Raw genomic sequence first — 26,162 nt, 5'->3', positions numbered from 1 at the left:
CACCACTCTGTACTCCTGACACTCTTCGCTGGTTCCTTAAGGCAGGCTGTGGGCATGGGCTGGGCATTTCAGCTTCTGGCAGCAACACAAAGAACAGGGCAAAGCCACTGCTTCACGAGAACAAACAGGCTCTCCCCTTCCCAAACCACATCCTACTGCTTTCAAGTGCACAAAAGCTGCCTGGCAATGCCAAGTGCTGGCTGGGGGGAGGTAGCATGCCTCCGGGTGGGTGAGGGCCTGGGGGCTCTGCTCAAGAGCTCCACATTTCCATTCATCCAAGGTCAAGCACCCCAAGCAATGATCTGAAGGCTTCATCCCACTGCTCTGTCACAACAACGGGGGAAACAAGCTGCAACAGCAGCACTCTGGCACTGCAGCACCCTGGACCCTGAGGAGGCACGGGTCGCTGCTGGGACACTGGCAGCCAGGGTGCCTGTGGACAATGGCAGTTCTACTTCATCATAAAGCCACCAGGAGAGTGCAAGATTCTCCTACATGAGCATTTTATTCCTAAATACTGGGGAAACACCCCCTGACAGCATGGTGGAACCACCTGAGGGCAGCTCTGCTAATGACAACACATTTTGTGCAGGGGGAACCTTCAGGCAGAACCCTAGAGTGAAATAAAGACATGGAAGGAGCTTTTTCATTCTAACATAGAACAAATGCTTTTATTGCACTGTTAGAAAACTCTGCATAGTTCCAAAAAACAGGATCCCCCTCCACTGACTCAGAACTTCTGGCTTACAACTGCTGCAGCTCAAATGCAAGCACAGGGCGACCGCAAGAGGAAATGCCAACAGGGCACTTTGTTAACAAAGTCAACACAAACACCCACCACCAACACAAGGGGCTGATCTGAGCCCTCACAGTTGTCACTGACAGTAATCCAGCCCTGGCCCACCAACCAAGGGGAGAAGGAAGTTTGCTTTCTGGCCACAAGGGGAATATCCTTTGGAGTGATGTGACTGCCCTGAGCCAGTCAGCTCCTGCCAGGCACAAACCCACAGCCCCGTCCTGGCTCCTCACTGCCAGGATTTGCCTGTGTCTCTTCAAGGAAGGCTCCTGCGTGGTTTCTGGTGCCAGCTGGAGTACAAAAGGCAAAAGCCTGCTTGACTTGACCGCAACACCCAGCTGCGTGCATGACTGCCCACGCTGCAGAGCACGAGCCACTGCTCCTTGCTGCCTCCTCCTCACTCAGCCCAGGCTCCTGTGAGCAGGAGGCTGGCTGGACTGGAACATGCAGCCTCTGGCAGCGGCCATTCAGGGAGCTGTGAAAGTGCCCGACAGCCCGGCCACAGCGCGCAGTGCTGAGCAGAGCTGGGCTCCTGTGCCCCCATGGCCCAGGGGCTGCATCTAGAAGGCTGCCAGGACAGAAGAGCCTCTGGAGCCCGGCTGGCCCCGTGGTGCTGCTGGGGCCCGCGCCTTGCACTGTAACAGTGGTCCAGGTCCTTCGTGTTACTGCCTTACGTTCTGCCTCAGAAGTGCAATACTGCTTTTTATCCGCTCCTATTTACAAAGAACACAGCTTGGGACCCAAGCCGCCCCTCTGCAGCAGTGCCCGGCGGCGGCCCGGGCAGCGCGGCCTGCGGCTACTTCACCGTCACGGCGGAGGCCCCGTGGATGGACTCCATCACGGCCGCAAAGCGGCTGCACAGGTCGTACGGGGAGTTGGGTCGGATCTTCGGGGGCTCTTTCAGCACAATGACCTCAGTGGAGCCGTCCAGGAGCCGGGGCAGCAGCTCACCCAGCTTCATCTGCAGCTTGGCTGTCAGGGGGAAAGGAGGAAACGGTCAGCGGCAGCGAACGGCAGAGGGCTCCCGGCCCCGAGCTGAGGAGCTGAGGAGCTGCGGTGCCTCCTGCAGGCTCCTCTCCCCGCGCTGAGAGCCGCCCAGCCCATCGGCAGGGATGAGCAGAGGCTGCTGAGCAGAGGAGGCCCCGGCAGCCGCCAGCTCGGTCCCGCCGGCCTCCCAGGCTCCGTGAGGGAGGCTCCACTGCCGCCTGGCTGCCTGAGGACAGGGCCACGGCGCTCTCCTGGAAAGGCGCTGCTGTCCCAGCTGCCAGGCGAAGAACAACAGCGTGCTTCAGGGTGACACTCAAATACCGACTGTGCAATTGAGGGGAACGGATCCTTCACATCCTGTACGCCCCCAGACAGGCCAGTTCAGCCCGCGCTGAGCTGGTACCGTCCTCTCCCAGGGCAGGTCTGTGCCCGGAGGCCACTGGAGTGCAGCATGCACCACAGCCCCTGCGGGCTGAAGAAGAGCAGGCAACACCTGAGCCAGCTCACGGGACCCGGGAGGGGTGAGCACTCAGCTTCTGGCTCTTTAAAGCCTTCTGTGTAAGCAAAGGCTGTCACATCCAGCCCAGGAACTGGGATAAATTTATCCAATATTAATTTTTACAACCGTATTTTGAGAATAAACCTCCGTGGCTTTGCATAATTTTCTTTCATCAAGTTTACCCCCTGTTAGTGATAAAAACTCTGCAGGGACTCCCCAGACCTTCATGCACACATCAAGGCAAGTCAGGACCAATTTGTCTGAAGAGAAATGACCTGAGGGGAGTCACAGAGGCTGACTCCAGAAGAAAACACAGAACAAGAACAGCTGCCCAGAACCAACATTCAGCTCTACAATGACAAACTCCTCTTCAGAAGGCAGAGATGCCCCAAATCTGCTCCCCCCATTCCTTCTTCCATAACCTTGGCCTCTGATAACACCTGCTCCTCCCTCCTGAAGAGGAGCCACCACCACGCCACCAGCATGTCTGCATTCACCTGCCATTCCTGGGTACCCCAGTCAGGGAGAAACCCTAACACAAGACCCAAGCCCCTCAAGGGAACTCTAAGCCACTCTTGGGACATCAGCTGTCCCATTTTAGGGATGAGGGACACTTCTGCAGCTTTAGTGCAGAAGATTAATTTCTTCTGTAACAAGATTTAATGGGTGATTCAAATGCATTCCTCCTCCCACAATTAGAGGGGCCTTGATGGGCTGCAGTGCAGACACCAAGAATTTAATTCTAGATGGTCCTGTAATTCCTTCCCAGTTCAGATCCCGATACTACCCTGCCCAGGAAAACAGCAGCTGTTTCCTACCATCCATGTCTTCTCGTCCCAAATAGGAGCACCAGCGGTTCCTCATGACCTCAATGGCATCCAGGTCCTCTTTGGAGATCTCAAAGTTGTTCATGAGATGCATGCAGGGGATGATCAGCTCATTCAGGATGCTCACACCCTCTGACACATGAGCTTCTTCACAGCTGACAAAAAGAGAAGCTGCCACCTCGTTCAGCTTCTGGGGGTGGAAGGAGAATTGGGGACAGACTTGTAAAGAACAAGCATGGACCATGGATAACCAACCAGGAAAGGCCCAGCCGGGGCCCTGCACTGGCAGCCATGCAGAGAATAAGGACTAACAGCACCAGGTTCTGGTGGAACAGGCACTTTCAGTCATGAAAAACACACCACAGAAAACAAACTCGAAAACAGATATATTCATACACATACATGCAATTTGCTGTATCTGTATACAGAGAGCATACAGCTTATTTACAGTTCTGGTTTAAAGATGTCAAGAACCAGATCTGTCTTTGCCTAAATTCCCTGAAACCTGTGTGGCATGTTCTTTAATTGAATTGTGATTATTATTAGCTGTCCATACTGCTGCTGGCACTCAGCAAGGGGCAGAATCCTGTCAATAGACATAACAGAAACAGTTACACTGCTCTGGGCTGCCCTGGCTGCTCCCTCCCCTCCTCTCCAAAGGGGAGCTCCTCCATACAAACCAGGAGACACTTCCTCCGGTACAAGGCGATCAGCGACTCGCTCACGCCTCGGTTGGTTCCCTTCAGCAGCAGTTTGGTGTTGCTCTGGTAGGCGTAGACCAGGTAGGTGAGTGACTCCTGGTACCTGGAAGAAGAGGGTCAGCTCTGCAGGCCTCGGGCTCTGCCAGGGCCATGACTACAGCCATTCTCGTGGCTCAGCTCAGGAAACCTTTCCTGGCTGGAAGCATCAGGCTCAACGGGAAAAGCTGTATTTCCTTGCCAAAGCACAAATGAACAGATGTCCCATGTCAAGCCATTCCTGCTCCTTTTTGCCCAGAATACCAAACAAGTGTCTGGGCAGAGCCCATTAACACCAAGTTCACATGCCATGTGTTTGTTCCTTGTTCATTTTCTGCTCCAGGAACTGCACTGTGAGAGGACACCCCAAGAAGGGCAGAAGGCTGTGTATTTCAGTCCCTCACACATTTCAAGCTTCAGGTGAGAAAACACAACTGCTGACAGGGGTTAGGTCAATTTGGGGGAGTTCTAAGCTGCTCTTGCCATGTCTCATGCCAATCTGCCCACCTGAATTTGGTGGCTTTCCTCCTGTGAAAGTCACTGTGAACTACCCTGGAATTCAGTTCTGTTTCCATCCAGGAATAATTTCTGAAAGCCTGCACCATTTAAGTAAAATACAGGCTCTAGAATGGTAAGGAGGAAACCAAGGCCCTTTGAGACTAGAGGGCTCCAAAGTATGTGTTTACACAAAGTGTAACATCCATCTCAAGGCAGTTTCCTTTTAATACAGGTGTCCAAGGTGAAAAATCCCAAAGTGATGGCAATCATTCCTGCAAATCCATCTCTGGAAAACCGAATATAAAGCTCTACTTCCCAAAGGGAAATCTTAGGGGAAACTCTCAGAACTGTCAGGCAGCCAGCCAGCAGCTCAGCCTCATATTTTTTAAACTGTTAACCAAGCTTGATTGTGGATTCAAGAAGAGCTATTAGCAGGTCAAAAAAGCTCCCACTGGCCTCAAACACAGGCCATTGTGGCTCAGAAAGAAAAAATTTTGTCACAGTGGCCTTTACTTTTAGCTACAACTTATCTTGTCCAAACACAATTAGAGGAACTTACTTTCTGTTCTGGTAGAGTTCCAACCCCGTCAGCAGGTAAATGGACACCTTGCGAAAAAGGCTGTAGTCTTCGTGCCATCTCTGTGAGGAGGAGGAGGAGGAAAGCAGAGCCATCAGCCTCAGCTGGAACACTCACACGCATAGTCTGGGGTCCCCAGTTCCACCCTTTGAAGTGTTTAAATGTCTCTCATGAGTGACACATAAATGAATTTAGCCCACTGCAGACACTCCTCCAGGCTCAGATTTCCATCGTGCTCCTTCTCCCTCAGCAGCCTCCTGCAGACACGCACTGCCAACACTGTGCTGGCCACGCGCTCCATGCCGTGCTCCCCAGTTCCCATTTGGACAGAGCCAGCTGGGACAGCGTGAAGGATCAGACAGCTCTCTGGTCCCTTACCTTGTACTCCTCCATGTCAACGTCGTCAGGACCGATTTCGCTCAGCTTTGCCCGTGCCACCTTCATGATGCTGATGGACCTGCTCCATGCGAGCAGAAAGGAGAAAAATCACAACGGTGGCCTCGGCCACACCCAGGTGGGAAAAGCCTTCCCTGGAGTCCTGGGCGCTCACCGTTCGTCATAGCTGAGGTTTTTGTCTGCAAACTGCTCGAGGAGGGTCCGCTCCACCACCTGCTGCGGCGCGTTGTTCTGCAGGAAGTAGATGAGCACGTGCTGCAAGCGCGCGTCGTTCTGGGGCGTTGGGGTCTCTTTGGACAGCAGGTACAGCCGGGAGTACTCCTCATGGAATGCCTGCCGGTGGAACACAGGCACTGACAGATCCACCTGTCTGCCCGTGGGCATGCCACGGCAGCCAACGGGAGCTCAAACCGGTCCTGTTCGGAAGGACTCCTGTGGTGACACTGAGCCTCCTCTGCTGGTGATACCCCAGTGCTCAGAGGAAGCCCACCAACGCCTCAGCTCTAAACAATGGCCCCCACAGCCAGGCAAACCCCACGTGTGAGTGTGAGCCTCCAGAAGTGCCAGGGTGTGTAAATGCCTTTGAGAGAGGGGGTACAGCTACCTTAGACCAATTTGGCAACCCTCTGACAAGTGCCCAGGCTGCCAAAATCGACTGGGACACACTTCTACCTGCAGGAGGTGCAAGAGTACCTTGTGATTTATATTCCCATAGACTGCCAGCATGGATGATTCTTTCCATGTGGTATTTTTAGTTAAATCTACCTGCCTGTAAAATCTAACACCAGCTTCAGCATTCAGCAGTGGTTATGCTTTCAAACCTCTGTTCACACAGACATTTCTTGAGGACATCTTTGACAGCAGAGGTCACAAGTAAGCAAGTATGTTCAGGACAAAAAAAAAATTTACAGTACTAAAAGAATAAGCAGAAAAAAAATTCTGTTTGTCTTGGCAGGAGGGTGATCTCTTGCAAGCTCTAAAAACTGTTTTGAACCCACAGATACCTCACCACTGTAAGAGAGCAGGAACTGAAATGCAGGGCAAAGGCCATTAACTAGAAGAAAAAGCGCACAAATCGTTCCCTTTACATTCCTGACCTGTCAATATGGCACATACTCTCTATTCTGGGAAAACAGATATCCATACTATTTGATTTAGCAAACAAATCAATACCTTAACAAGCCCTGCTTCAGACCCATCACGATCAAAGGTCTGGCGGGCTTTTGCAATAGCCAGGATGACACCTTGCATGGCTGGACTCAGCATCACCTACCACGAAAGCAGGAGAACAGACACAAACAGCAACAAGGAAAACACGACGGACAGGGAAAGAAGAGACAGCATAGTGAAGAATGGAAGAAACTTTCAAAAGGTAAGATTTAAAGGAAATCCTATGAGTACAAGTGTGATAACTGGGGCTGTGAGTTACTTGCATGCTACTGACTCTATCCATCACATGCACTTTACATGCTGGGCTTTTTTTCAGGCATTTAAAGATCTCAAGGCTGGTCACTCCAAACCCTTGAATTTTTAAATTCAACAAGTGAGAAGGTAATGCAGGCTGGCCATGTCCCCACCAAGACATGTAAAATAAATGCAGAACCTGTGGTGCAGCACAGTTCCTTGAGCCAACATCACTCAAGAACATCTCAGACATACTCAAGGAGTGACAGCCCCAGTGTTTGTGTGAAATCCAGCTTGTGAGAGAACTTCCAAAACACTGCTTGAGCATGTATGAGAGTGGTTAAAGTCAGATCCCAAGAAATCAGTGGGCAGGGTATGTAAAATTATGCTGTTGGGATTAAGGTCTTTGACTGGGGAAAAAATAGTAACAGAAGCCAGCAAAGAGTAAAGAAATTAACACAGGTAGGATCAATTTTTGTGCCAGAAAGAGGACTTATGACCAACATGCAGATTGACAAAAATTGAGTGCTCTTACAGAGCTCCATTTCTGATGATTTAAAAATGGAATTATGGAACTATGTGGTCCCCCTTTCCCTTCCACAGCAGGAAAACTGACTTTGTACAGCTCCTATGACAGACACTGTGACACCCACCCTTAGGGCAGCTCAAAGCCAGCTAATTACAAAGCTACAGGCTAACGAGCAGCAGTAATTAACCCCTGCACTGGGATCTGTACCTCCTCATTATATCCATCTGCATCGGATCTAACAGGAATCTTCCCCACACTGGGGATTTCCACTTCAGAGACCTGTGAGCTAGTTTGGGCAGCAGCCTCTGCTTCCCGAGTGTCCTGGGGCTGCTCTGCCTGAACTGTGGGGGATGTTTCTTCTGGATGGGCCTTCAGTGGCTCTACCTCCTTGCGCTGTGGCCAAGAAGAAAAAGAAGAGAGAGAGTAAGAAAATCCAAAGCAAAATACAGGAAAGCCAAAGGGGACCGAGCGAAACGTGGCACAGCTACAGAACGTCACAGAAATGGGAAAAGCAAAGGTCTACCAAGAAGAATAACAGGGAGACAAGAAGGGGGAGGTTCTTGGGCCAAGGCTGAGCTCCTACCTCGCACAGAGCCGCCTCGACGCCGTTCTTCTCGTAGGCATCGGCAGTGTTGGCAATGGCCTTGGCAGTCTGCTCCTTGGCAATCCTGGCATGCTCCGAGGACAGCGAGTGCACGCTCGGCTCACAGACTGATGATTGCTCTGCCAGGACACACGTGTGGTACTAGTCAGCAAGAGCTGCAAGGTTTTTTTCTCTCTTGTTCTAAAATGTTCTGCAGCTTGTCCATGCAGTTTTACAGAGCTGCCGCCTTCATCCCCGAGGTGAAGGCACTTGTGTGCGTACCCCTTTCCAGTGGGAATGGCACACGTCATCAGGGATTGCCAAGAAACGTTTCCCACTCCAGAGAACAGCACTTGTCCGCTCCATATTTATGAAAAAAAGAAAAAGCTGGAAATGAACTGATATTAGCCCATGATGATTAAGTGAATGGGAAACAGCATTTCTGGGGACAGGCTTGGAAGGATGCACATACAAAACCAGCAGAACAGCCTTTTGTACTGTCAGGGCAGAGCCTCCAGCAGCTGCCTTTGCTGCCTCTGTCACGCCTGCTCCTGCACTCTGACACATTTGTGCAAGGTTTCAACACAGTGGTACTGGTGGCCAGCTGGCTGTTCCTGGTTCCGACATGGTTGGCAAATTCAGAGCAAGATTACCTGGTCCTGACTCAGAGGAGAGGTCCTGCAATTCAGAAGTAGGTGAAGGCTCCATCTGAGGAATCTTGCAAGATTGCTCCTCGTCCCACTCCTCTGCCTCCTGCTCCAGGCGCCAGTTGTCCTCCTGGATGTAGTGTCTCAGTTCTGGGGACAAAGCTTCCACTTCTCTCTGGAACTGTCTAGCCTCTGGGCCCTCATCCTCATCTGGAGGAAATGCAAGACTGGCATAAGGGAACACACTGGCAGGGCACCCCCTCAGGGACCAAGCACACACACAACATCATGGGCAGACACAAGGAAATTGGCTGGGGATAAAAGGGGAAAGAAGCCAAATTTTCTACTGGCTTTGCCATTTAAGGTGATCCAGAAGCAAAGGTGTAAAAGTAAAGACAAATCTACAGAGTTATCTAAAACAAACCCCTGTTTTGTTCTACTACTGGACAGCATTTACAGAGAGCAATTCCAGAAGCAGCGCCTGCTGAGGCAGTACAGACACATCCTGGTCCAAGGGCTCCAGGTGTACAGGAACAGCACTGAACTGCCAACAGCTGAAGGTTCACAGCTCAGCCAGAGACGACACACCTTCATCACTGTGCAGCAGGCAAAGGTAAGGGCTGCATGGGTTCTACAGCACCAGTACTATGCTGATATTTCTTAGTGCTTTTTAGATCTACTTCAGTATTCACTTGTAAAACAGCACAAAACCCAAGCAGCATCAGCTTCAGACAAGTCCTAAAATTTATCAAAAGCAAAAGGCAACTTTCTACAGCAGATATTTTTATGCACCCTTTGCAAAATGCTTTAAAAAACAACAAAAAAATTGCATTAAATAGGAGAAAAAAACACCCCATGGGTTCATTTCAGAACTGTCACAAGAAAACAAAGAACAACCTCCAGATCCTCATCAGCCATATTTAGCAAGGAACAGAATGTCAGCTCTCCATTGTTTCTTTGCATTTATTACATCAAAATGAGCCACGCGTGAAATTACTGTGTCCTTGTACAGCTGTTTGCCATGTCTAGAGCCACGTGCACAGCAATTTCTCCACAAAGCACTGCCACTGGCACTGCAAACAAGTCTGAGCCACTCAGGTACCAATACCTCTTGGGGAAAGGCTGCACAAAAGAGAGCCCTTTTAGATTCAGTGTAACAGAATCATCAAAGACCAAGCAAAAGAGACAGGGAGTGTGATAAAAATGGGAGAGATAAAATAGGAGGTGTTTTACATGCCCTGAGGAAACAAATGTTGCCATATAAACACTACAAAAGTCAAAATGAAGAACACCAGCACTAGATGCATGTTAAATGTGGCAAAAGGGCACTGTTAGACTGTACACACATAATTCACACATGAGGTGCTGTTTCCAATCTCACCTGGATGCCTCTCCTGACAGTTTTCAGCCCTATCAGGGATTTAGAAATGAGTCGAGCATAAAGCAGATTATTTCAATCCCATCTGAGGTGAAGTTTTGTGCTTTGTCAAAAGACAACTGTGCTGGAGAAGCTGAGGAGCACAATGATCATGCAGGCCAGAGAGACCCACCAGCACACACACATCTCATTAAGCAGCAGCTGTGGCTGTGTACCTGCACCAACACGGGACACCTGGTCACTGATGTACATCAGGCAGTAGGCACTGGCATTCCTCAGGCCTCCAAAGGACTCTCGCTCCAGCTCCTCCCACGACGACTCTGTCACTGAGATGTCATTGTACTTGAGCCATCTCTTACGAGGCTGGTCATATATGAAGGCCCAGTAGTGCCCCGCATTTGCTTGGCCCTCGTGGACCAGGACTGCGTGCAAACGATAGGGAACCTGCAAGGGGACATGGGCATCGTTCAGGTGTGCAGCCAGGGACTGATCCTGCCAGACCTCTCACACCAACAGTGGCAATGTTTGTAGGTGGAGCACGGCACGAGAGTCGAGCAATTTGATAAATTTCCTACTATGTGAAAACTGACTTCTAAGGAAAGAAGAAACAAGATTTTCATAAATTTCTCTGCTTCATCACTGGAAACTTAAAAATACAGTGAAGGGGGCAATTTAAACAAACAAGTACTAACAAAAATGAGGATCAGCAATACTAGGTTAATATTTACATACTGAAGCTGCATTTCCTACCTGCTGGAGGAGAGGGTCACAGTACATCTGTTCAATGGACAGGCTGATTCTGGCAATGGACTCCTTCAGATCTGCCAAGAACATCAACAATGAGAGAAATGCATAAAAATTAATGACTACTCATCAGCCTATGCCAGCTCCTTTCACTTCAAAGAGTTTGAGGCCATGCAGAGAATATCAGACTCAACACCAGAGCTCTAACAGGGACAACATTATTCGTAGTTCAGGCTGTATCCAGCAAAGCTACAGAGGAAAAACCAGGAGGGCATTCAGGAGGAAAATCCTTACAAATGCATTTGGGCCAACCTTGCACGTCTTGCTCGATCTCGTTTCTCCACCGCTGCAGACACGTCTGAACCAGGATCAGCTCCTCCTTGGAGACCACGTGAGGAGCTGGACGCTCAGACAGTTCTGCTGCTGAAACAGGAGGCTGGAGATCCATACTGCAGCTCTGCTGCGGCGAAGAACTGGCCACAAAGAAAGCTTCATCTTCAGTCCTAGCATCAGTCCTTTCTTGTAAGCTGTGGAATAAAATCCAAGAGTAGTGGGCAGGTTTTTTAATCTTTCTCTAATTTTTTTTTTTTTTTGGAAAAGAATACAAAATAAACCAAACAAAAATTACTCCAGAGCTGGAGCAGGATTTCCTTTCCAGAGCGGTATAAAACGTAGAGAGAACAAGTACACTGAAATGTGCTTCTGCCTTCACAGTCTAAACTAAAATATAGGAAGAATACTAAGGAAAGTTCTTAGGGAACTCTCTAAGCACAGATCCACAATGAGCAATGCTAAAAATTCCTTCCATTGCTACTAAGAAAACGTGTGTGTTTACTCAGCTTAATTTAGAGTGTTAAACCAACCATGCTGGCCTGGGTTATAATAATCCAATATTGCTGTAATTTACTGGCCAATGAAGCAAAAAAATGAGTAGCCTAACCAAAAAGAGCACGTAATTTAGTTCTTAACTGCTGCTTAGGCAAGGAATATAGGGATGCTTTTGGACAAGGAGAAAGAACAGACCAAGATGCAGTGTTCTATTTACACCAACAGAACCAAACGACCAGCAGAGCAGTGACCCACTACTTGCACAAGCATTTACACACTGCAGTATTGTGTTCACCAGTGCCCAGATAAATAACCCACTTTTGGAGGTGAAGTGTCCTCCTGTGCATCCTTTTCATTTCTGTTTACTGACCTGTTTGGCTGCGAAAGCACGTCCAAAACATTAGGCTTGGCCTGGGAGTGCAGGGGTGTTGTTTGAGAGCTCTGAGCAGAGGAAACAGCCACAGCTGGCTTTGTAGCAATGAACTCCAGCACATACTGCAGCATGTCAGGCAGGGGAAAGCGGGCTGGGCCAGAGCCATATTCCATGTACCTAGGGAAAAATGCAGGGTGTTGTTTCAACCTCACAGGACAAGAGAACAACAACTTCTTCTGTAGTGTGTTACTGGGCTTCCTCACCTCCATTGCCAGTGCAGCTGACAGTGTCAGCTCTGCTCTTTAAAGGATTTATTCCTGTAACAGTATCAGTAAAATTTAGAAACTATTGAAGAGACAGGTTTGTTTTTGAAAATACACTTCCTTCTCCCACATGTTTCAGAACAAGCATGTTGCTGTTTCTCCTTCCCCTACACGCTCCTCTGCTATTGGAAAGGTCATTTAAAAGGAAACACTTGCACTCTTCCAGAGGGCATAAAAATAAAACCAGTTGCCTACTCACCTTTCCAGTTTCTGCTGCAGAGTCACCATTTTCTCCTTCAATCTCTTCATTTCCTCTCTTTTCATCTGAATAAGATCTTTATTGCAGTAGAGGTACCTAAAGAGAAACACAGAGCCCCATTTGCCAGGTGAGATTTGTTTACTTCTAACATCCACAACCTTTTGTAAACATTTTAGAATCTTTCCTTGCTCACCCAAACAACCTTTTTAATTTCTTTACTTATAACAGAGCAATAGCTTTAAACATACCGTACAACAGGACAACTCACCTGTCCATATATATAGTCTGGGGAAACTCTAGCTTGGTGTGAATTTTCTCTGGCTGTCCTAGTGACTGATTGAACTCAAATCGGGAGAGTTCAAAGGTCAGAACTGGTGGGAGTTTTGTAAACCAGCGCTGTAACAAAAGCAGAAATGCCCCCAGAGGGAAATGTTTTAAGATGACTGCTAATGGCACATTTTAGACTGATCCTATATGATTTCAGACTGATTTAAAGTCTCTGTCTTTAAGCACAGAATTAGGTTTTGTTTGCAGAGTGACTAGTCAGAAAGCTAAATTTTACAAGTTAGTAATTTATGCTCCCATTTTACATTTTTACTGTGAAAAAGCCTCATAATTGCTCTCAACATTACTAGTCATTGCCTGATGCATCCAGCTTGATGGATTATTAAGTCCAGCACTGAATTTTACAAATTAGTGGAGGCTACACACAATCTGCACATCGTCTAGGAGCCCCCAAGAGAGTTCTTTTCTGAGGAAGATCACATGCAGTGTTGAACAAAGCAGGAGTCCTCCTGCAGCACCAGAATCCTTATTCTCTCTCAGTCTACTTGCAAACTACTTCATTTAGGGGATTCAGAGAAGACCCTCAGCTACTTTCTGTAGCTTCATGCACTATTTCAAAGAGTTATGCTGAAAGAAAAACTCTCAGTTGAATTTACACTTCCTCTTGCTCTTCCTGGATTCACAACAACTTCCAGCATCCACTGCCAGAAACTTCCTTTACCTATTTTAGCTTGGCACCACCCACTTCATGCTCCCCTCTGGGTTCAGGATGAGCACACTAAGCTCCTCGTCCTGCGTGGAACTCATGTCCAATGTGCTGCAGCAACAGAACTCCCCCACAGCAGAGCTTTCTGAGAAGCAGCCCATAACCACAAGGGAGGAATGATTTATGCTCCCTAGAATGGGTGAAGTTTCTGTTAATTCCACTGCTGCTTTGACTTTCAGTGCACTTGCCTAGGTGCTCAAGAGACAAAATCACCTTATTCCCTGTGTCCCCTGTCATGCCACCCTTTATCCACCACACCCTAGGAAGTGAAACCAATATTCCCAGCAAGGCTTCTCAGAAATTAGGGCAGAGCCTTTTCCTCCTATCTGTGCAGACAGAAGAATTAAAACAACTCCATGATAGGTCAAATTCCCCTAAATTTTGGGAAAGAATTTTGAGGAACTAAAAAAGCTTGGATTGAAATGAACCTGCCTGATGAGCTCCAACGTGCCTTTGTCTCCAGTGCCAGCCAACACCAGCTACACCCACATGCCCTGTAAATGCACCTGAACTGCTTCAGGCAGAACCAGGAAAACCCAGGACAAACATTTGAGCCCAGAGTCAGAACAGGACTCCCCTGCTCAATAGTTTGTTTCTCCTTTGCTAGTTTAAACCACAGCAACACAGTTTCCACACATCCTCATAGAACTGAAATTCCCTTCCCTGCCCTGCCTACACCAGATACCTTTGCCAATGCTGTTTCCCAGCCTCTCTCCAAGCTAACTTTTGCTGCACTTACACACAGAGGATGCTGAATGCAATGGTGCTTCTTCACCTTACTGCAACTAAGTTTTTTGATTGGTTTGTGATTAGTGAGATTAAAAAAAAAAAAAGAAATGAAATCATCACAGTCAGAAAATAAGAGTGAAACCAAGAAGAAAAACCCCAAACCGTACACAATATAACAGGGAGAAAGAGACAAATTCCAAATGGCATACCATGGAGTTAAGCACTGTACTTTTACCCTCCGAAAATATGGAGGCAGTAGGTCTCCCCCTACTCAGGTACAGGCAGGCTTCAACAGAAAGAGAGAGACTTGATCACACTCGACTCAGAGGCAGGCATTGACCTCTGCAATTTAAAATAAAGTCTCTGAACTGGTTACACAGGACATCACATCTTTATAAATCAGCAAAGACTTAGTGTCCAACCACACTTAGTGTCTGAACACCTAACACTAACAGACATTTACATGAGATTCTAGGTATCCAGAAAATGTTTTGTATTCAATTATTAGAGAACACTCGCAGTTGCCATTTAAAGTTATCAGAGTTGCCCTGCACTGTGTGTGCTGCACTTTTCTGCAGCAGGCAACCAAAGGCTTGACAAAAAAGGTCAAACTAACCTCCTGTCCATACTTCACTGACTGAGATGCTGTTGCCTCATCCATCTCTCCCTCCACCATGGCTCCTTCCAAGCACTCATTCAAGTTCCGGTAGCCATTCACCTGAAGGGGATACTGCCCAAAGGTCTCAATCTTGGAAAAAGTGTTGCCTGGATGATGGAAACCATACAGAAACCATGAGCTAACTCAAGAGAACAAAACATTCTGGTTATCTCCAAAACACTCAAAGGAGTTGAAAAGTTCAATCTACCAAAGCCTTAACTCACCCTCATGGACACCCTCAGTCAGGAAGGTCCCATAGAAGAGCTGCACCATTGGGTTTTCAGATTTGTCCCCAAGGCTCCTGTTTCAGAGAAAAAAAGCACATTTTCATTTGCAGCTGGTGACTACAAAAGAACCCCAAGTCCTAATCTAAGCCTCTGCTTGGAAGCCTACAGGCAAAAGTACATTTTTCTATCCAAGCACTAAATAAAGACGAAGCTTCTAATTAATTTTCATGTTCCAAAGCACATGATAACACACTGGCAAGACGGGGAAAAAAAAGGTTAAGGTGCCAGCTTCTGAAAGGGAGTTTCAAACTACCAGAGTTTTTCTGTTCACCAGGGCTTCTGAGCTTCCTCAAAAGCTCATTTACTCTGCAGGCCATACTGGCACTGAGTGAAGTCCCACGCTCACCAACAGGAGATGCAGACACAACATTTCAAGCTTAGTAAGCCTCATCCACAGCAAACAAAGAACACCCATTTGCTCAAAATTTTCACATGAAGTCCTCTAATTTATTAAAGCCCTCCTTAGGTCAAACTCTCGAGACCAGAGAGAACTCACGTGACATTCACAGCGAGCTGGAACGCGTCCTCCAGCCAGTCCAGTAGTTTGTGTGTAAATTCACTCACATCTTGCTGGAAGAGAGATGAGAGTGGAGAGTCAATCGTGACACCCTCCAGAAAGCACTCCCCCAGTCTGCTGAACACTGAGCACAGCCTGACTGGCACTGCTGCACCCACTCCGCTGAGCTGCGTGAGACTCAAGTGCTGTGCTGATTTAGCCTGATAATGAACTCTGCTTATCTGAACACAGATCAGAGGAAATTACCGTGATGGCTCCCCGACTACGCAGATGGCACTGGGTAGTGCCATGCTACGCTGGCTGGGTAATTAGCACGTGTGTACATTCTGCTCTAATGGCACAGGGACAGCTGCTTGTCGGCTGACAAACATGGGAAAAGGCCTCTGAAAGTACCAGCAGGATGAGGCAGAATGGGGTTGCCGTGGCTGTGGCTGCTGGTTTGAAGAGAGCAAAAGGCTTTTCAACGTAGTTTTACCTGCGGTTGTTCAGCTGATCTAAACACGTCCCTCAAGAGTTCCAGTGCTGCAGAAGGGTCTACAAACTTACGCCATGTTCCCAGCATTAAAGCAAACAGACACTGAAGTTCTTGCATGAATGCAATGTTTCTTTTTCCCTGCATTGCAAAAAGAAGAAAAGTCAAAGCCTCCCTGCAGCTCTAAAAAGCATCATCTTAAAACATACTGAACAACACACACACATATCATAAAAGGTACCCAACTAGCTGCACACTGCTCAAATACCAGTTCTTCTACCATGCATGCAAACCAACGAGTAATCTGGAGCTGCCAAAGAAGTTTTATAGGAAAAACATCTGCCAACACAGCAGTTAAAGGCTCTACAGGACAAAGGTACAAGAAGCAGCCCTTTTATTCCCTATCTTGATTCTGTCTTTGAGAATTTCCTAAATTTATCTTAAATGTAGCCAGATGATTTTAAAGCCACAGGTCTCAGATGGCCCCAAATGAAATCTGGTTAGAGAAAGAGCAGAATGCTACACCTCAAAAGAGGGAAACTTGTCAGTGTTACTGAATCAAAACTTACAGTGTGACTACGACAACTTTCAAGCACATTCTGTGGGAGGGAGTACCCAAGGACCAGCCTCCGGAAATCTGGCAACTGAAACAGAGACTGAAAGGAGAGGAGAGGTAAAGCTCGGTCAGCACCTGCCAAGGAGTGGACTCGCTGCAATCTGATGCCCTGTTTTCACTCTGACTTGACAGGTTTCTCTTGTGAACTTCACATTCCCAATGGTCCCATGTTACTGAACACACATTTGCAGCGTGAGCAGCCCCTTGCTGGACCAGCACAGGATCAGAATCATGGAATTAACTGGGCTGGAACAGACCTTTGAGATCATCAGAATGTTTGTACCCACCCAAGGACGAAATCTCATCCTGCCATTTCTAGGATAGATATAAACCTTTCAGGAAAATCATTCTATTCTGCACAGGCGGGCTCAGAAAAGCATCCAGGAACAAGCCATGGTGAGAAGAACCCATTTGCAGCTTTCTTACTTCCTCTCAGAGCTGAAGACGAATGATTAACATCTCTCTGCTGATGTGAAATGGTTAGGAGAGACAAATCTGCCCAGTTTCACTTATTACTGTCTCTCCTTCAGGTCATTACTAATAATGCATGCTGCCTAGTTGTTTATTTGTCCAAGCATCTATGCCAGTGTATTCCATTAACTGAAATATGATACACCGTGTGTTATCGAGCCAACAATAACTGCAGTAAAATTAAATTATCAGTCCACTTTGCCAGGCAAGCTTCTATCATTTCAGCAGGCACTTGGCCATCGCTGCACAGCTCCCTGCATACAGACACACAGATTCTCTGTATCTGTAGCTATTTTTAAGTGAAGCCTATTTAACTGCTCTTTAGCTCTTTCTGTACAGGCACATCACATAAACACAGAAGTTTCTGTGTTTGAGCAGGGTCACGTTCACTCATCTGCATACAATGACTCCCTCACAGAACTGCTGCATGTTTACTTCTAACTGAGAAACATTCTGACTCCAAGACCATAGCAAGCTTGATATTAGAAAAAGAGAACTTTTTTGCCAGTTACCTGTATAACAGCACTAAACCAACATGTATTTCCTATGTTTTTCATTCCAACAGGCCAGTCACCAGCTCTTCTCCAGTCATTCTGCTTGGGGTTCTCTCCCCAGACTTCACAGCGTTTCCTTTTGGAGCGGTTTTTGTTTTCAGCAGAAGGGGTGTCCTGTGGTCTGTCACAAGAGATAAACAGTGTGCTGTAAAACACCTCCCAGAGATTCACGAGAGCTTCAGGAATCAATGTCCCCTCCAGCCAGGTAGGCGTCCACCTGGCAGGTGATCCATGGTAGTTCTACAGTCAGCAGCTTCAGAACCCACTTATGATATCTGGGAAAACCAAAGAGGGGGGCCATTTACAGCTCCACTGACCTTTCAGCTGCATCCCTGTCTGCAGCTGGAGCTTTTGGTGATTCCAGTGGTCTGACAGTGTTGGCTGTGCGGAGGTTGTCTTGGTTGTGAGGGGCAGGTGCAGCACTAACATCTAGAAGTAGAGGCAGCATTCTGATCAGTTTTCCACCAGCAGCAGCAACAAACACTCTCTTTAAGAGGAAATTCTAGAAAACATCATACTTCACAAACATGGCTCTTCAATCAATACAAACAAAGTTTTCTAGCTCAGGTTTTAAACAGAAATCCCTGTTCAGATCATGCCAGGCAACCTAGGAGCCACTGAGTGAGCTGGATGAGGAGAACAGGGCAAAGCATGCAGCTGTGCACTACTCAGATTTCCTTACAGCTAAATTCAGAGCTTAAGGAAACAGTTCAGAGCTCTTGAAATAATGAGACAGGAGCATCAGCTTTTTAACTGTGATGTGTCACCTCCAAACACTATTAAAACACTACTAAGTGATCAGTACTGGCAAAATATGCACCAGAACAGAAGCTGGAGGGATGTACTGCCAGCAGAAGCAGGGAGGATGGATGTGCAAACACATGAAGCTGTAGGGGTGAGCAGAGGTGAAGCTTACCCTGTGGGAGCTGTTTGCCCACCACGCTCCCTTCCCAGGAGGATGGCTCTGCAGCAGCTGGGCTCTGCACTGGCTCTGGAGCAGGGTCCTCTGTCAGGAAGGTGACTGCTTCCATGAGATCTCCATCAGCAGCCTGGCAGAACAACAGGAAAGTGAAGCACCAGTGAGGAGAAGAACAGCAAAGGATTCACCCTTTGCCTCTCATGCAGGCAGGCTGATCCTGTATTGCTCTCACAAGCCACACATGGACCATTCTAACAAGGACCAGCCCATCACCAGCTGACAAACACACCAGCAAAACCTGTGTGCTATGCTGGGTGGGAGCCTGAACTTGCCTGACTTTTTGGACAAAATCAGAACTCTCTTTCCCCAAAACAATGGCAATATACACCAACCTTTAGAGCAGCAAGCAGGAATGCTGAATCCTGAATTCCGGTGATCTCTTTCATCTGATTTAAGAGCACCTGGCAATCCTATGTGCAAGAAACACAGAAAGCTTATGTGAAAAGGTGACCAGGATGGACATCAAGCTGTTTCTGCAAGGCTTGCTGAGGGCCCAGCAGAGCACTGCTTCTTTCCTTCCCTTCTGCTGACAGACTGACACTCAAGCCCAGTCACACTTGCTTAATGCAAACAGCAACATCAGCTTGAACATCACACTCAGGTTATTTCCCTGCTAAATTCACAGACTAACACTCAACCCCTCGTATCCGCAGGAGAATGCAGGCAGGCCTGGGAGGACAGGCCACCCTCGCTGCGGGATGTGCAGCACCTGTGGTGGGAAGGGGCTCCCCCACCCCCGAGGCAGTGGCATGTGCAGCAGGACATATAAGGCGGCCGCCTGCTCCCAGGGCACGGTCAGGAGCTATTTTCAGTGTGGTGGCACATGCCATTTGTGCATGTCACTTCTTCCTGACAATAAGGTGTCAGAGCAAGGGCCCAGGAGCCTGTTATGGCTCCTCCTTCCCATTCCACACAGAGCACTTGAGGCTTGGTGAGACACTCCCTGCTCAAGGCCCCATGCCATGGTTGGTTCGGCCACTTAAAACAAACGATTACAGGAACTCTCTTTACCAGACTTATAAAATCTTTGCAGCCTGGGCTTACCATAGGGCAGTCACTGCACATGGCAAGCACAAATAACCTCAGACAATGACTGCTAGGAGAGGCACCTCTCCACAAGGAGCCTCCCAGCACTGGGGGTCCCACCGCCCCTGTTCACGGCTGCAGTTCAGCTGATGCTGCTGCCAACAGCTCGGTCTGGGTGACAACTGAGATGCAGCTCCATGACGCTGGCATTGCATGTGGTATGGGAAAAACATTACAGCAGGAACAACTGCTGGGTCTGTGTCGTGTATCCTGATTTACAGAGGCTGAAGAGGATCCTGCAGTCAGCGCAGCCCGATCAATCCCAGTTCCCTGAGATCACACTTTTAATTAATCTTAACCAGCAAAGCTGCAGGCAAATGAACTCAAGTTTCTACTTACTCTCACCATTGAGAAAAAAATTAAGATGCTTCCAGGCCACTGGAGCACAAGTTCCACCCAGTGAGTAATGAGTCAACTACTTTTCTGAGCCCCCCACCCATACTGGTGATGGACGATACTCCTCGCACAAAGACAGCACACACTTGTGTCAGCTATTCAAACAAAAACCTCCCATCTTGGTGGCAATTCTCTGTCCCATTTAAAACACTACTTTTGCTCAACTTTTACAAGAAAGAGCACATACGTGTGTGCAACCCCCCTCGACTCATCCCATGTGATCTTTTTTCTTGAGAAAAGCCAAGACGCCCTGGAACACCTCAGAAGCCCCAGGAGGAGCTGCCTGATGAGGAGCCAGGGCTGCGAGGCTCGGGGCAGGCATACTCTCACAAAGGCAAACCACTTAAATCATGTTGCTAATTTTGCTGCCTTAGCGCGTGCCGTGCGTGTCGGCTGACCCCACCTTACGCCGCAGGGCGGATTTTTCCAGGGGAGAAAAACCCCACAAACACCCTTGCTAATACACTGCATTATAATAATGAAACCCGAGGCAGGACAGGGCATGATTTTCTGGGGTTTTTCTGCTCCAGCAAACAGAGAACTCACAAAGGCTGCTGTAAGCATAAAAGCCAATTACTGATCCTCTGCTCTAAGTTACCATTTAATATTTCAATGATTTCTGCGTGCTTTCATTCAGCCTTTGAGGAAAGATTTGTGCTAACAGCAGAGAGCTTATCCTGTACCACTTTTGAGAGGGTTATGGCTGCCTGGCAGCCCACAGAAGCCACCAGGAACCGCTCTTTGTGCAACCAATTTGTTAAGATTTTGGGGATTGTGCGTGGTTTTGCTGCCATAACCAGTCTGGTTATTGCTTTCTGAGGTTAACGCCACGGGGCTATAAAACAAGCTCTGTAGCTGGTAATTAACACCAGTGTGCTGCCACTGCCAACGCACCCTGCACTTGCAAACCCAAACTGAACCAAAGCCCTACCTGCTGGAAAAATAACAACCCAAACCCAAATCCTATTAGTATTAAATTACAGCAACAAGAGATGAGTACAAAATCAAGAGGCTGAGAGGAAGGAGGGTACTAGAGATAAAATTACAAGGTCAGCCAGGAATGATGGAATAGAAAGGTTTTGCTGTTTTCCCTGCTCTGAGGTGACTCACCGCCCTCAGAAGTTTGTTTTGATGAGAAACTGTGAACAGGGAAAGGAGCAAATGCAGTGCAAGAGTTCAAGGGGGTTCCAGAAATAACTGCACGCAAGAAGGAGGAAGGCTGCAGCACAGAAGAGGCACACGGAGCCTTGGCCTCCAGCCTCTGCTCCTCAGCCACTTTTTATCGTGGGGGAGAATGGATATGGGGAGGGCTGGAAACCCACAGGCGGCAGCAGGAACAAAGCCCACGTTCCTGGCCAAGGCCTTCACAATCCAATACCCGTCACAACAAGAAGCAGCAGGCAGCAATCCTGCCCTGCACTAACGCGCGCAGGATGCACACAGCGGGCACGCTCCGGTCCCCGTCCCCGCTGCACTAATGCCACTTCTAACGCAAACCCAAAGGGCTGCTACCCTCACCCCACCCCACCCTGTAACTCTGACCTCTCTGAAACGCATCTCTTGGGTCCTAAGAGCACCGAGATGCTACAGGACAGTGCAGAGCCCTGTGTCAGCTCGGGATGGTCTGGGCGTCAGTCCCCTGAGCACTGCCACAGCCTCGCCTCCGGGTCCGGGTCCGGGTCCCTTCAGCGCCGATTTACGCAGAGCCCTGAAGTTTCGGAGCAACAGTTGTCGCCAACTTGCCCCGGGAGACGCTGCTCAGCGGCGGGGAGGGAACACGCGTTCGTGCTCCCTGCGGAGGAGGAGGAGGAGGAGGGTGTCTGAGCGCCGCCGAGCCCTTCCCGTGGTACCGGCGCATCGCGCGGCGCCGCGCGGAGCCCGTTATTCCCAACGAAACACGCGCGGACGGCAGCGCTGCCCGACGGGCCGGGCCGGGGCCGCGCGCGGAGCGGGGCAGCGCTGCCCGACGGGCCGGCCCGAGCGGCCGCGGGCTCGGCGGGAGGCTCGGTGCCCGGCAGCCCCGGCCCCGCGCGGGGGGCGCCGCCCTCCTCCGGCCCCGCGGCCCCGGCCTGCGGCTCCCCCGCCCCAGCGGCCCCGCCGTCTCACCGCCGCCCCCGCCTCACCTCGCCGCCGCCCCGGGCCCGCAGCTCGGCCGTCATGGGGCCGCCGCCAGCGGCGCCGTCCCGCACGGCGCACGCGCGGCCGCTCCGGTTCCGGCCGCGCCGCCCGCCGGGGCCGCGTCCGCCCGTGTGTCCGTGTGTCCGTGTGTCCGTGTGTCCATCCGTGTGTCCATCCGTGTGTCCCTGTGTCCGTGTGTCCGTGTGCCCGTGTGTCCATCCGTGTGTCCGCCCGTGTGTCCGTGTGTCCATCCGTGTGTCCGTGTGCCCGTCTGTGTGCCCGGGTGCCCGTGTGTCCGTGTGCCCGCGTGTGTGTCCGGCCGTGTGCCCGTCCGTGCCCGTCCGTGTGTCCATCCGTGTGTCCGGCCGTGTGTCCGGCCGTGTTCCCCTACAGAAGCCTCCGATCATCGCTCCGGCCGCCCAGCCCGTTCTCCCCCGTCCCCCCACCCAGCAGCCGGGAACACCGGCCCCGCCGGCGCTCTGCCCTGGCCGCGCCCCTCCATACTGAGAAAAGTGAATTATTTTCTTTTAATTCCAACAGTAATAACCCCCCTCCCCTGCTGCGGTCCCGCTCTGGCAGGTGTCCGCCTGTGCTCCCGGTGCTGCCCGGCGGGAGGCTGCGAGCAGGCGGCTGCGGGAGGATGCGCGGGGGGACTGGGATGCTGGGATGCTCCAGGGGTGGATGCACCCCAGGGCAAAACCGCCAGGAAAAGGCTCAAAACAACGAGGGGCCGGCACCTGCTTTCTGCTCCAGCCAAACCCAGCTCCAGCTTTTTTGGGCCTGGGTGAACCAGCAGGAAACAGGCATTTCTCAGATTTGCCGAGCCCAAGGGCTCTGCGTTCTCGGCACAGCCCGGATTCTACCTTTCTCTTAGTACAACGATACTGAAATGGCGATGTCTCAGCGAGGGGCCCGGGCTGGGCAGGATCCAGGTGCATGTGTGCAGACCCCAGGCTGTCAGCAGTGCAGCTGCTGGAGCTGCTGAGGAGATGTGGCTCAGGCACCTGGGCAGCTGGGCTCCACCTGACGAGCCAGCGGGGCTCAGCTCTCTTGGGGCAAACTGGCAGAAAACTGTCCTCCTGCATCACCAGGAATGTGTCAGTTGCAATCCTCAGCCTGGGCTTGTCCTTGAAGCTCCTGCGGCGCTGATGGCATTGGCATTTCCAGCAGAGCTGTGGCACTGCACGAGGAAGGGGACAGTAGGGTCAGACAGTGACACTGCCATACCCCAGTTGCCAATTCTCCCTTGAAAATGCCCTTTCCCAGCTGGGTGGGCATCTCCCACACTTGGATTTGTCCTGAGCAGCCACAGACCGTCCCTTGCCTTTTGTTTTGGGAGGGTGTGGGACCTCCGTGTGGGCTGTTCTGGGATTGTCTGGGTTTCCTGGTTCTCACAGATGCTCCAGATGAGGAATTCGGGAGGCAAGAGGGAGGAGAGAGCAGTGTAGATAAGGAAAAACTGAAGAAGCTGCTGTTCGCCAATTTCCCTGATGGGCAAAGTAAACAAGACAACCAGTGATCCTTAAATGCAACAAAGTGAGAAATTCCACTAATTTTGGGAGCCTGCCAGGCTATTAATAGTGAGAGATAGGGAGATCGTGCTGGGCACGGTGATTTTCACTCTGGGACCCTCGTGCACCTCGGAGGGAATGGTGCTCTACCCAAACCTCATTGCTGAGGAAAGGATTCCCAGGATTTTCCTACCTTAAAAAAACTATTAACCATAAAAATTCTGAATGTCCCTGTCACAAAGATAAACTCAGACCCGTATTTGTAGCTCCAGGTTTGTCCAGGCTGTGTTTAATGTTTAGCAGCCTGATTAATGCTGCGATAATTAACTATGGTGTGGAACAATTTGTTTGCAGCATTAAGTGCAGTCACAGCACTGTTACATGCAAGATAATTTACTAGGGGGAGGTTGTACACTGTCAGGCAGAGCAAGCTGCAGACATGCCCTCTCCTTCCACGTCCTGAGACTGGGCTCAGCCTGTGAGGCATAGCTGCCGTCCCACTCAGCATCAGCCAGCTCTTCATTAACAGCAATGGGCTCCAAATACCTTCCTGTGCTTATTATTACCTGCCTTTAGTGGTAATGAAACAGTGGCAGAATATTGCAAACGCCTGAAGGGTGTCTAATGAAAGAGAGGACTTGAAAGCAAAGCGCTCCCATCCTTTCTCTGGGGGGTTTAAAAGCACTGGGCTCCTTCACTGGGGTGAGGATGGGCTTGGTAGCTGGAATGGGCAGTTTTTGGCTTCTCCAAGGGCCATGCAGTTTGCACCCATGGGACAAAGCCACCAGGGTCCCTAAATGAAATTAAATTAGCCATGGGCACCACACTAGCAGCTGTTCATGGTATTTGGTCTGTGCTTCGGTCTTGGAGCTGCCCAAGGTGAGTGCCAGAGGAGAGATCCTGTGTGTCCCCCTGGCCCTCTGGAGTGACCCAGGCATGCCAGCAAGCCCAAGCCCCCCGGGGGACCACTGCCCCGGGAGCAGGGCCCCGTGGGAGCGGGGGCTGCTGTGGGCCCGGCCATGCCGTGCCGGCAGCCCTGCCTGCCTGCGGTGTTTATTTCATGTCTCGCAGCGTTAAATCATAGCAGACATGCAATTCGGGGAGCGTGAGGCTCCCTAATGGGCGGCCTCGGGCGCGTGATGGGGCCGGGGCCATCAGGCAGCTGTGCTGCCAGGGCTCCTTGCTGATGCTTTATTGTTTTTGACGCTCCAAACGCGCTCTGAAAGGCGAGCACTGGCAGCCTGGAGGAGAGCTGCTTCCCTCTGCTGCCCGCTCCGCACCAGCAAGCGCCACAACTGAGGCCTCCCTCCCTGCTCCCACTGTGGTCCCCAGCCTGGCTACGGCACCCCATCCTGCACAGAGCCCAGCACGCTCCTGCCACAGCTCCACAGCCCCCAGCACATTCCATGGGGTGGGAGCTGCCAAAGGACCATAGTGCGTAATGCTGCGCACCCAGCACTTGGGATGAGGTCAGGTTGGGGTGAGGAGGCAATGCAGAGCATCACTCGTGCCATCACACGTTGGGGATCTTGTGCTCGTGCCCCTGTGCTCCCCCCAGCCTCTGAGACTGCTGCTCTGGGCGAAATACCTGCTTGCCCAGCCAGGGAGCCTGCTCCAGGAGAGAGGCCCGAGTGCCCATCCATCCATCCCCGGGCAGGGTGCTGCCGTGCCTGGCTGCAGCGGAGCCTGGACGGGACGCGGGGCTGAGCTGTGGGAAGCCCCAGGCGCTGAGCGCTTCGATTCCCGGAAAAGCAATTGCCATGCAGCAGATTACAGGGCTAATAAAATCCCATTATGCTATTTCGGAAGGTAAATCCGATCTGGGCGCTGCCGATTGATATCAGCCGTCCCACAGAGCGTCCCGCAAGAGCCCCGCGCGCGTAACGCGAGCCCACAGTAGATCACGCTAATTAGATATCCAGTAACAGGAGGGCTGATAGGAACTACATTAAAATCTCTTTAAGATGAAGATGTAAAACCCGAGGGAGAAAATTCAGAGTTAATGATGCTGCAGCAGAGGCTCCACTGGAGCAGCCCAAGCCCCCTTGGCCTCATGCTGCCGGCTGCAGACGCAGGAGGCTGCAGGAGAGGGGGCAGAGCAGGGCACGGTCCCCAGCACCGTGGTGGCGCTGCCCGTGATTTCCATTACCCAGATTCAATAAGGGGAGAGCGCTATGAGCTGCTGGCGCTCCCTGGGAGGTGACTTGCCAGCCACTAACGGAGCCGAGAAATCAAATTAGCCCCAGCTCTGCTCTCGCTCTCTCCCTGACACCGCTGTTGGCAGCCAACGGGGAGTTCATCAGGGCCCCGCACTAATTCTTATCTCGTTTAAGTGACTCCATGCCGGCATCTGATGCAATTTGCTCTACGCCACTGCCGCAGGCTTTGGTCC

General features: G+C 50.3%; 1 protein-coding gene across 6 annotated transcripts; it reads right to left on the bottom strand.

The window, feature by feature from the left end:
• Positions 1–642: 642 nt before the first annotated feature.
• USP28 (ubiquitin specific peptidase 28) lies at positions 643–22,344 on the bottom strand. Of its 6 annotated transcripts, none has more exons than XM_038161199.1 (27): positions 22,265–22,344; positions 21,684–21,849; positions 18,992–19,069; positions 18,597–18,729; positions 17,998–18,109; positions 17,639–17,801; positions 16,609–16,695; positions 16,043–16,180; positions 15,547–15,620; positions 14,988–15,064; positions 14,722–14,870; positions 12,594–12,721; positions 12,326–12,421; positions 11,801–11,980; positions 10,915–11,129; positions 10,609–10,679; positions 10,074–10,302; positions 8,487–8,690; positions 7,834–7,973; positions 7,458–7,643; positions 6,491–6,586; positions 5,472–5,650; positions 5,300–5,378; positions 4,904–4,983; positions 3,790–3,913; positions 3,101–3,299; positions 643–1,768 (listed from the first exon to the last, which is right to left on the bottom strand). In XM_038161199.1, the coding sequence occupies exons 2-27, from the start codon at positions 21,696–21,698 to the stop codon at positions 1,593–1,595; spliced, it is 3,408 nt and encodes a 1,135-aa protein (XP_038017127.1). In that variant the 5' UTR covers positions 21,699–21,849; positions 22,265–22,344; the 3' UTR covers positions 643–1,592. The 6 variants fall into 6 exon arrangements, with proteins under 6 accessions (XP_038017127.1, XP_038017125.1, XP_038017124.1 ...); XM_038161197.1 differs by having other exon boundaries at positions 21,684–21,933; positions 22,265–22,326; XM_038161196.1 differs by lacking the exon at positions 21,684–21,849 and having other exon boundaries at positions 22,265–22,342.
• Positions 22,345–26,162: the final 3,818 nt, after the last annotated feature.

The sequence above is a fragment of the Motacilla alba genome, chromosome 24 (assembly GCF_015832195.1).
Source record: "Motacilla alba alba isolate MOTALB_02 chromosome 24, Motacilla_alba_V1.0_pri, whole genome shotgun sequence".
Taxonomy (NCBI): Eukaryota; Metazoa; Chordata; class Aves; order Passeriformes; family Motacillidae; genus Motacilla; species Motacilla alba.
Note: the sequence above shows the minus strand (reverse complement) of the source record. Positions and strands in the feature narration are given on the sequence as shown.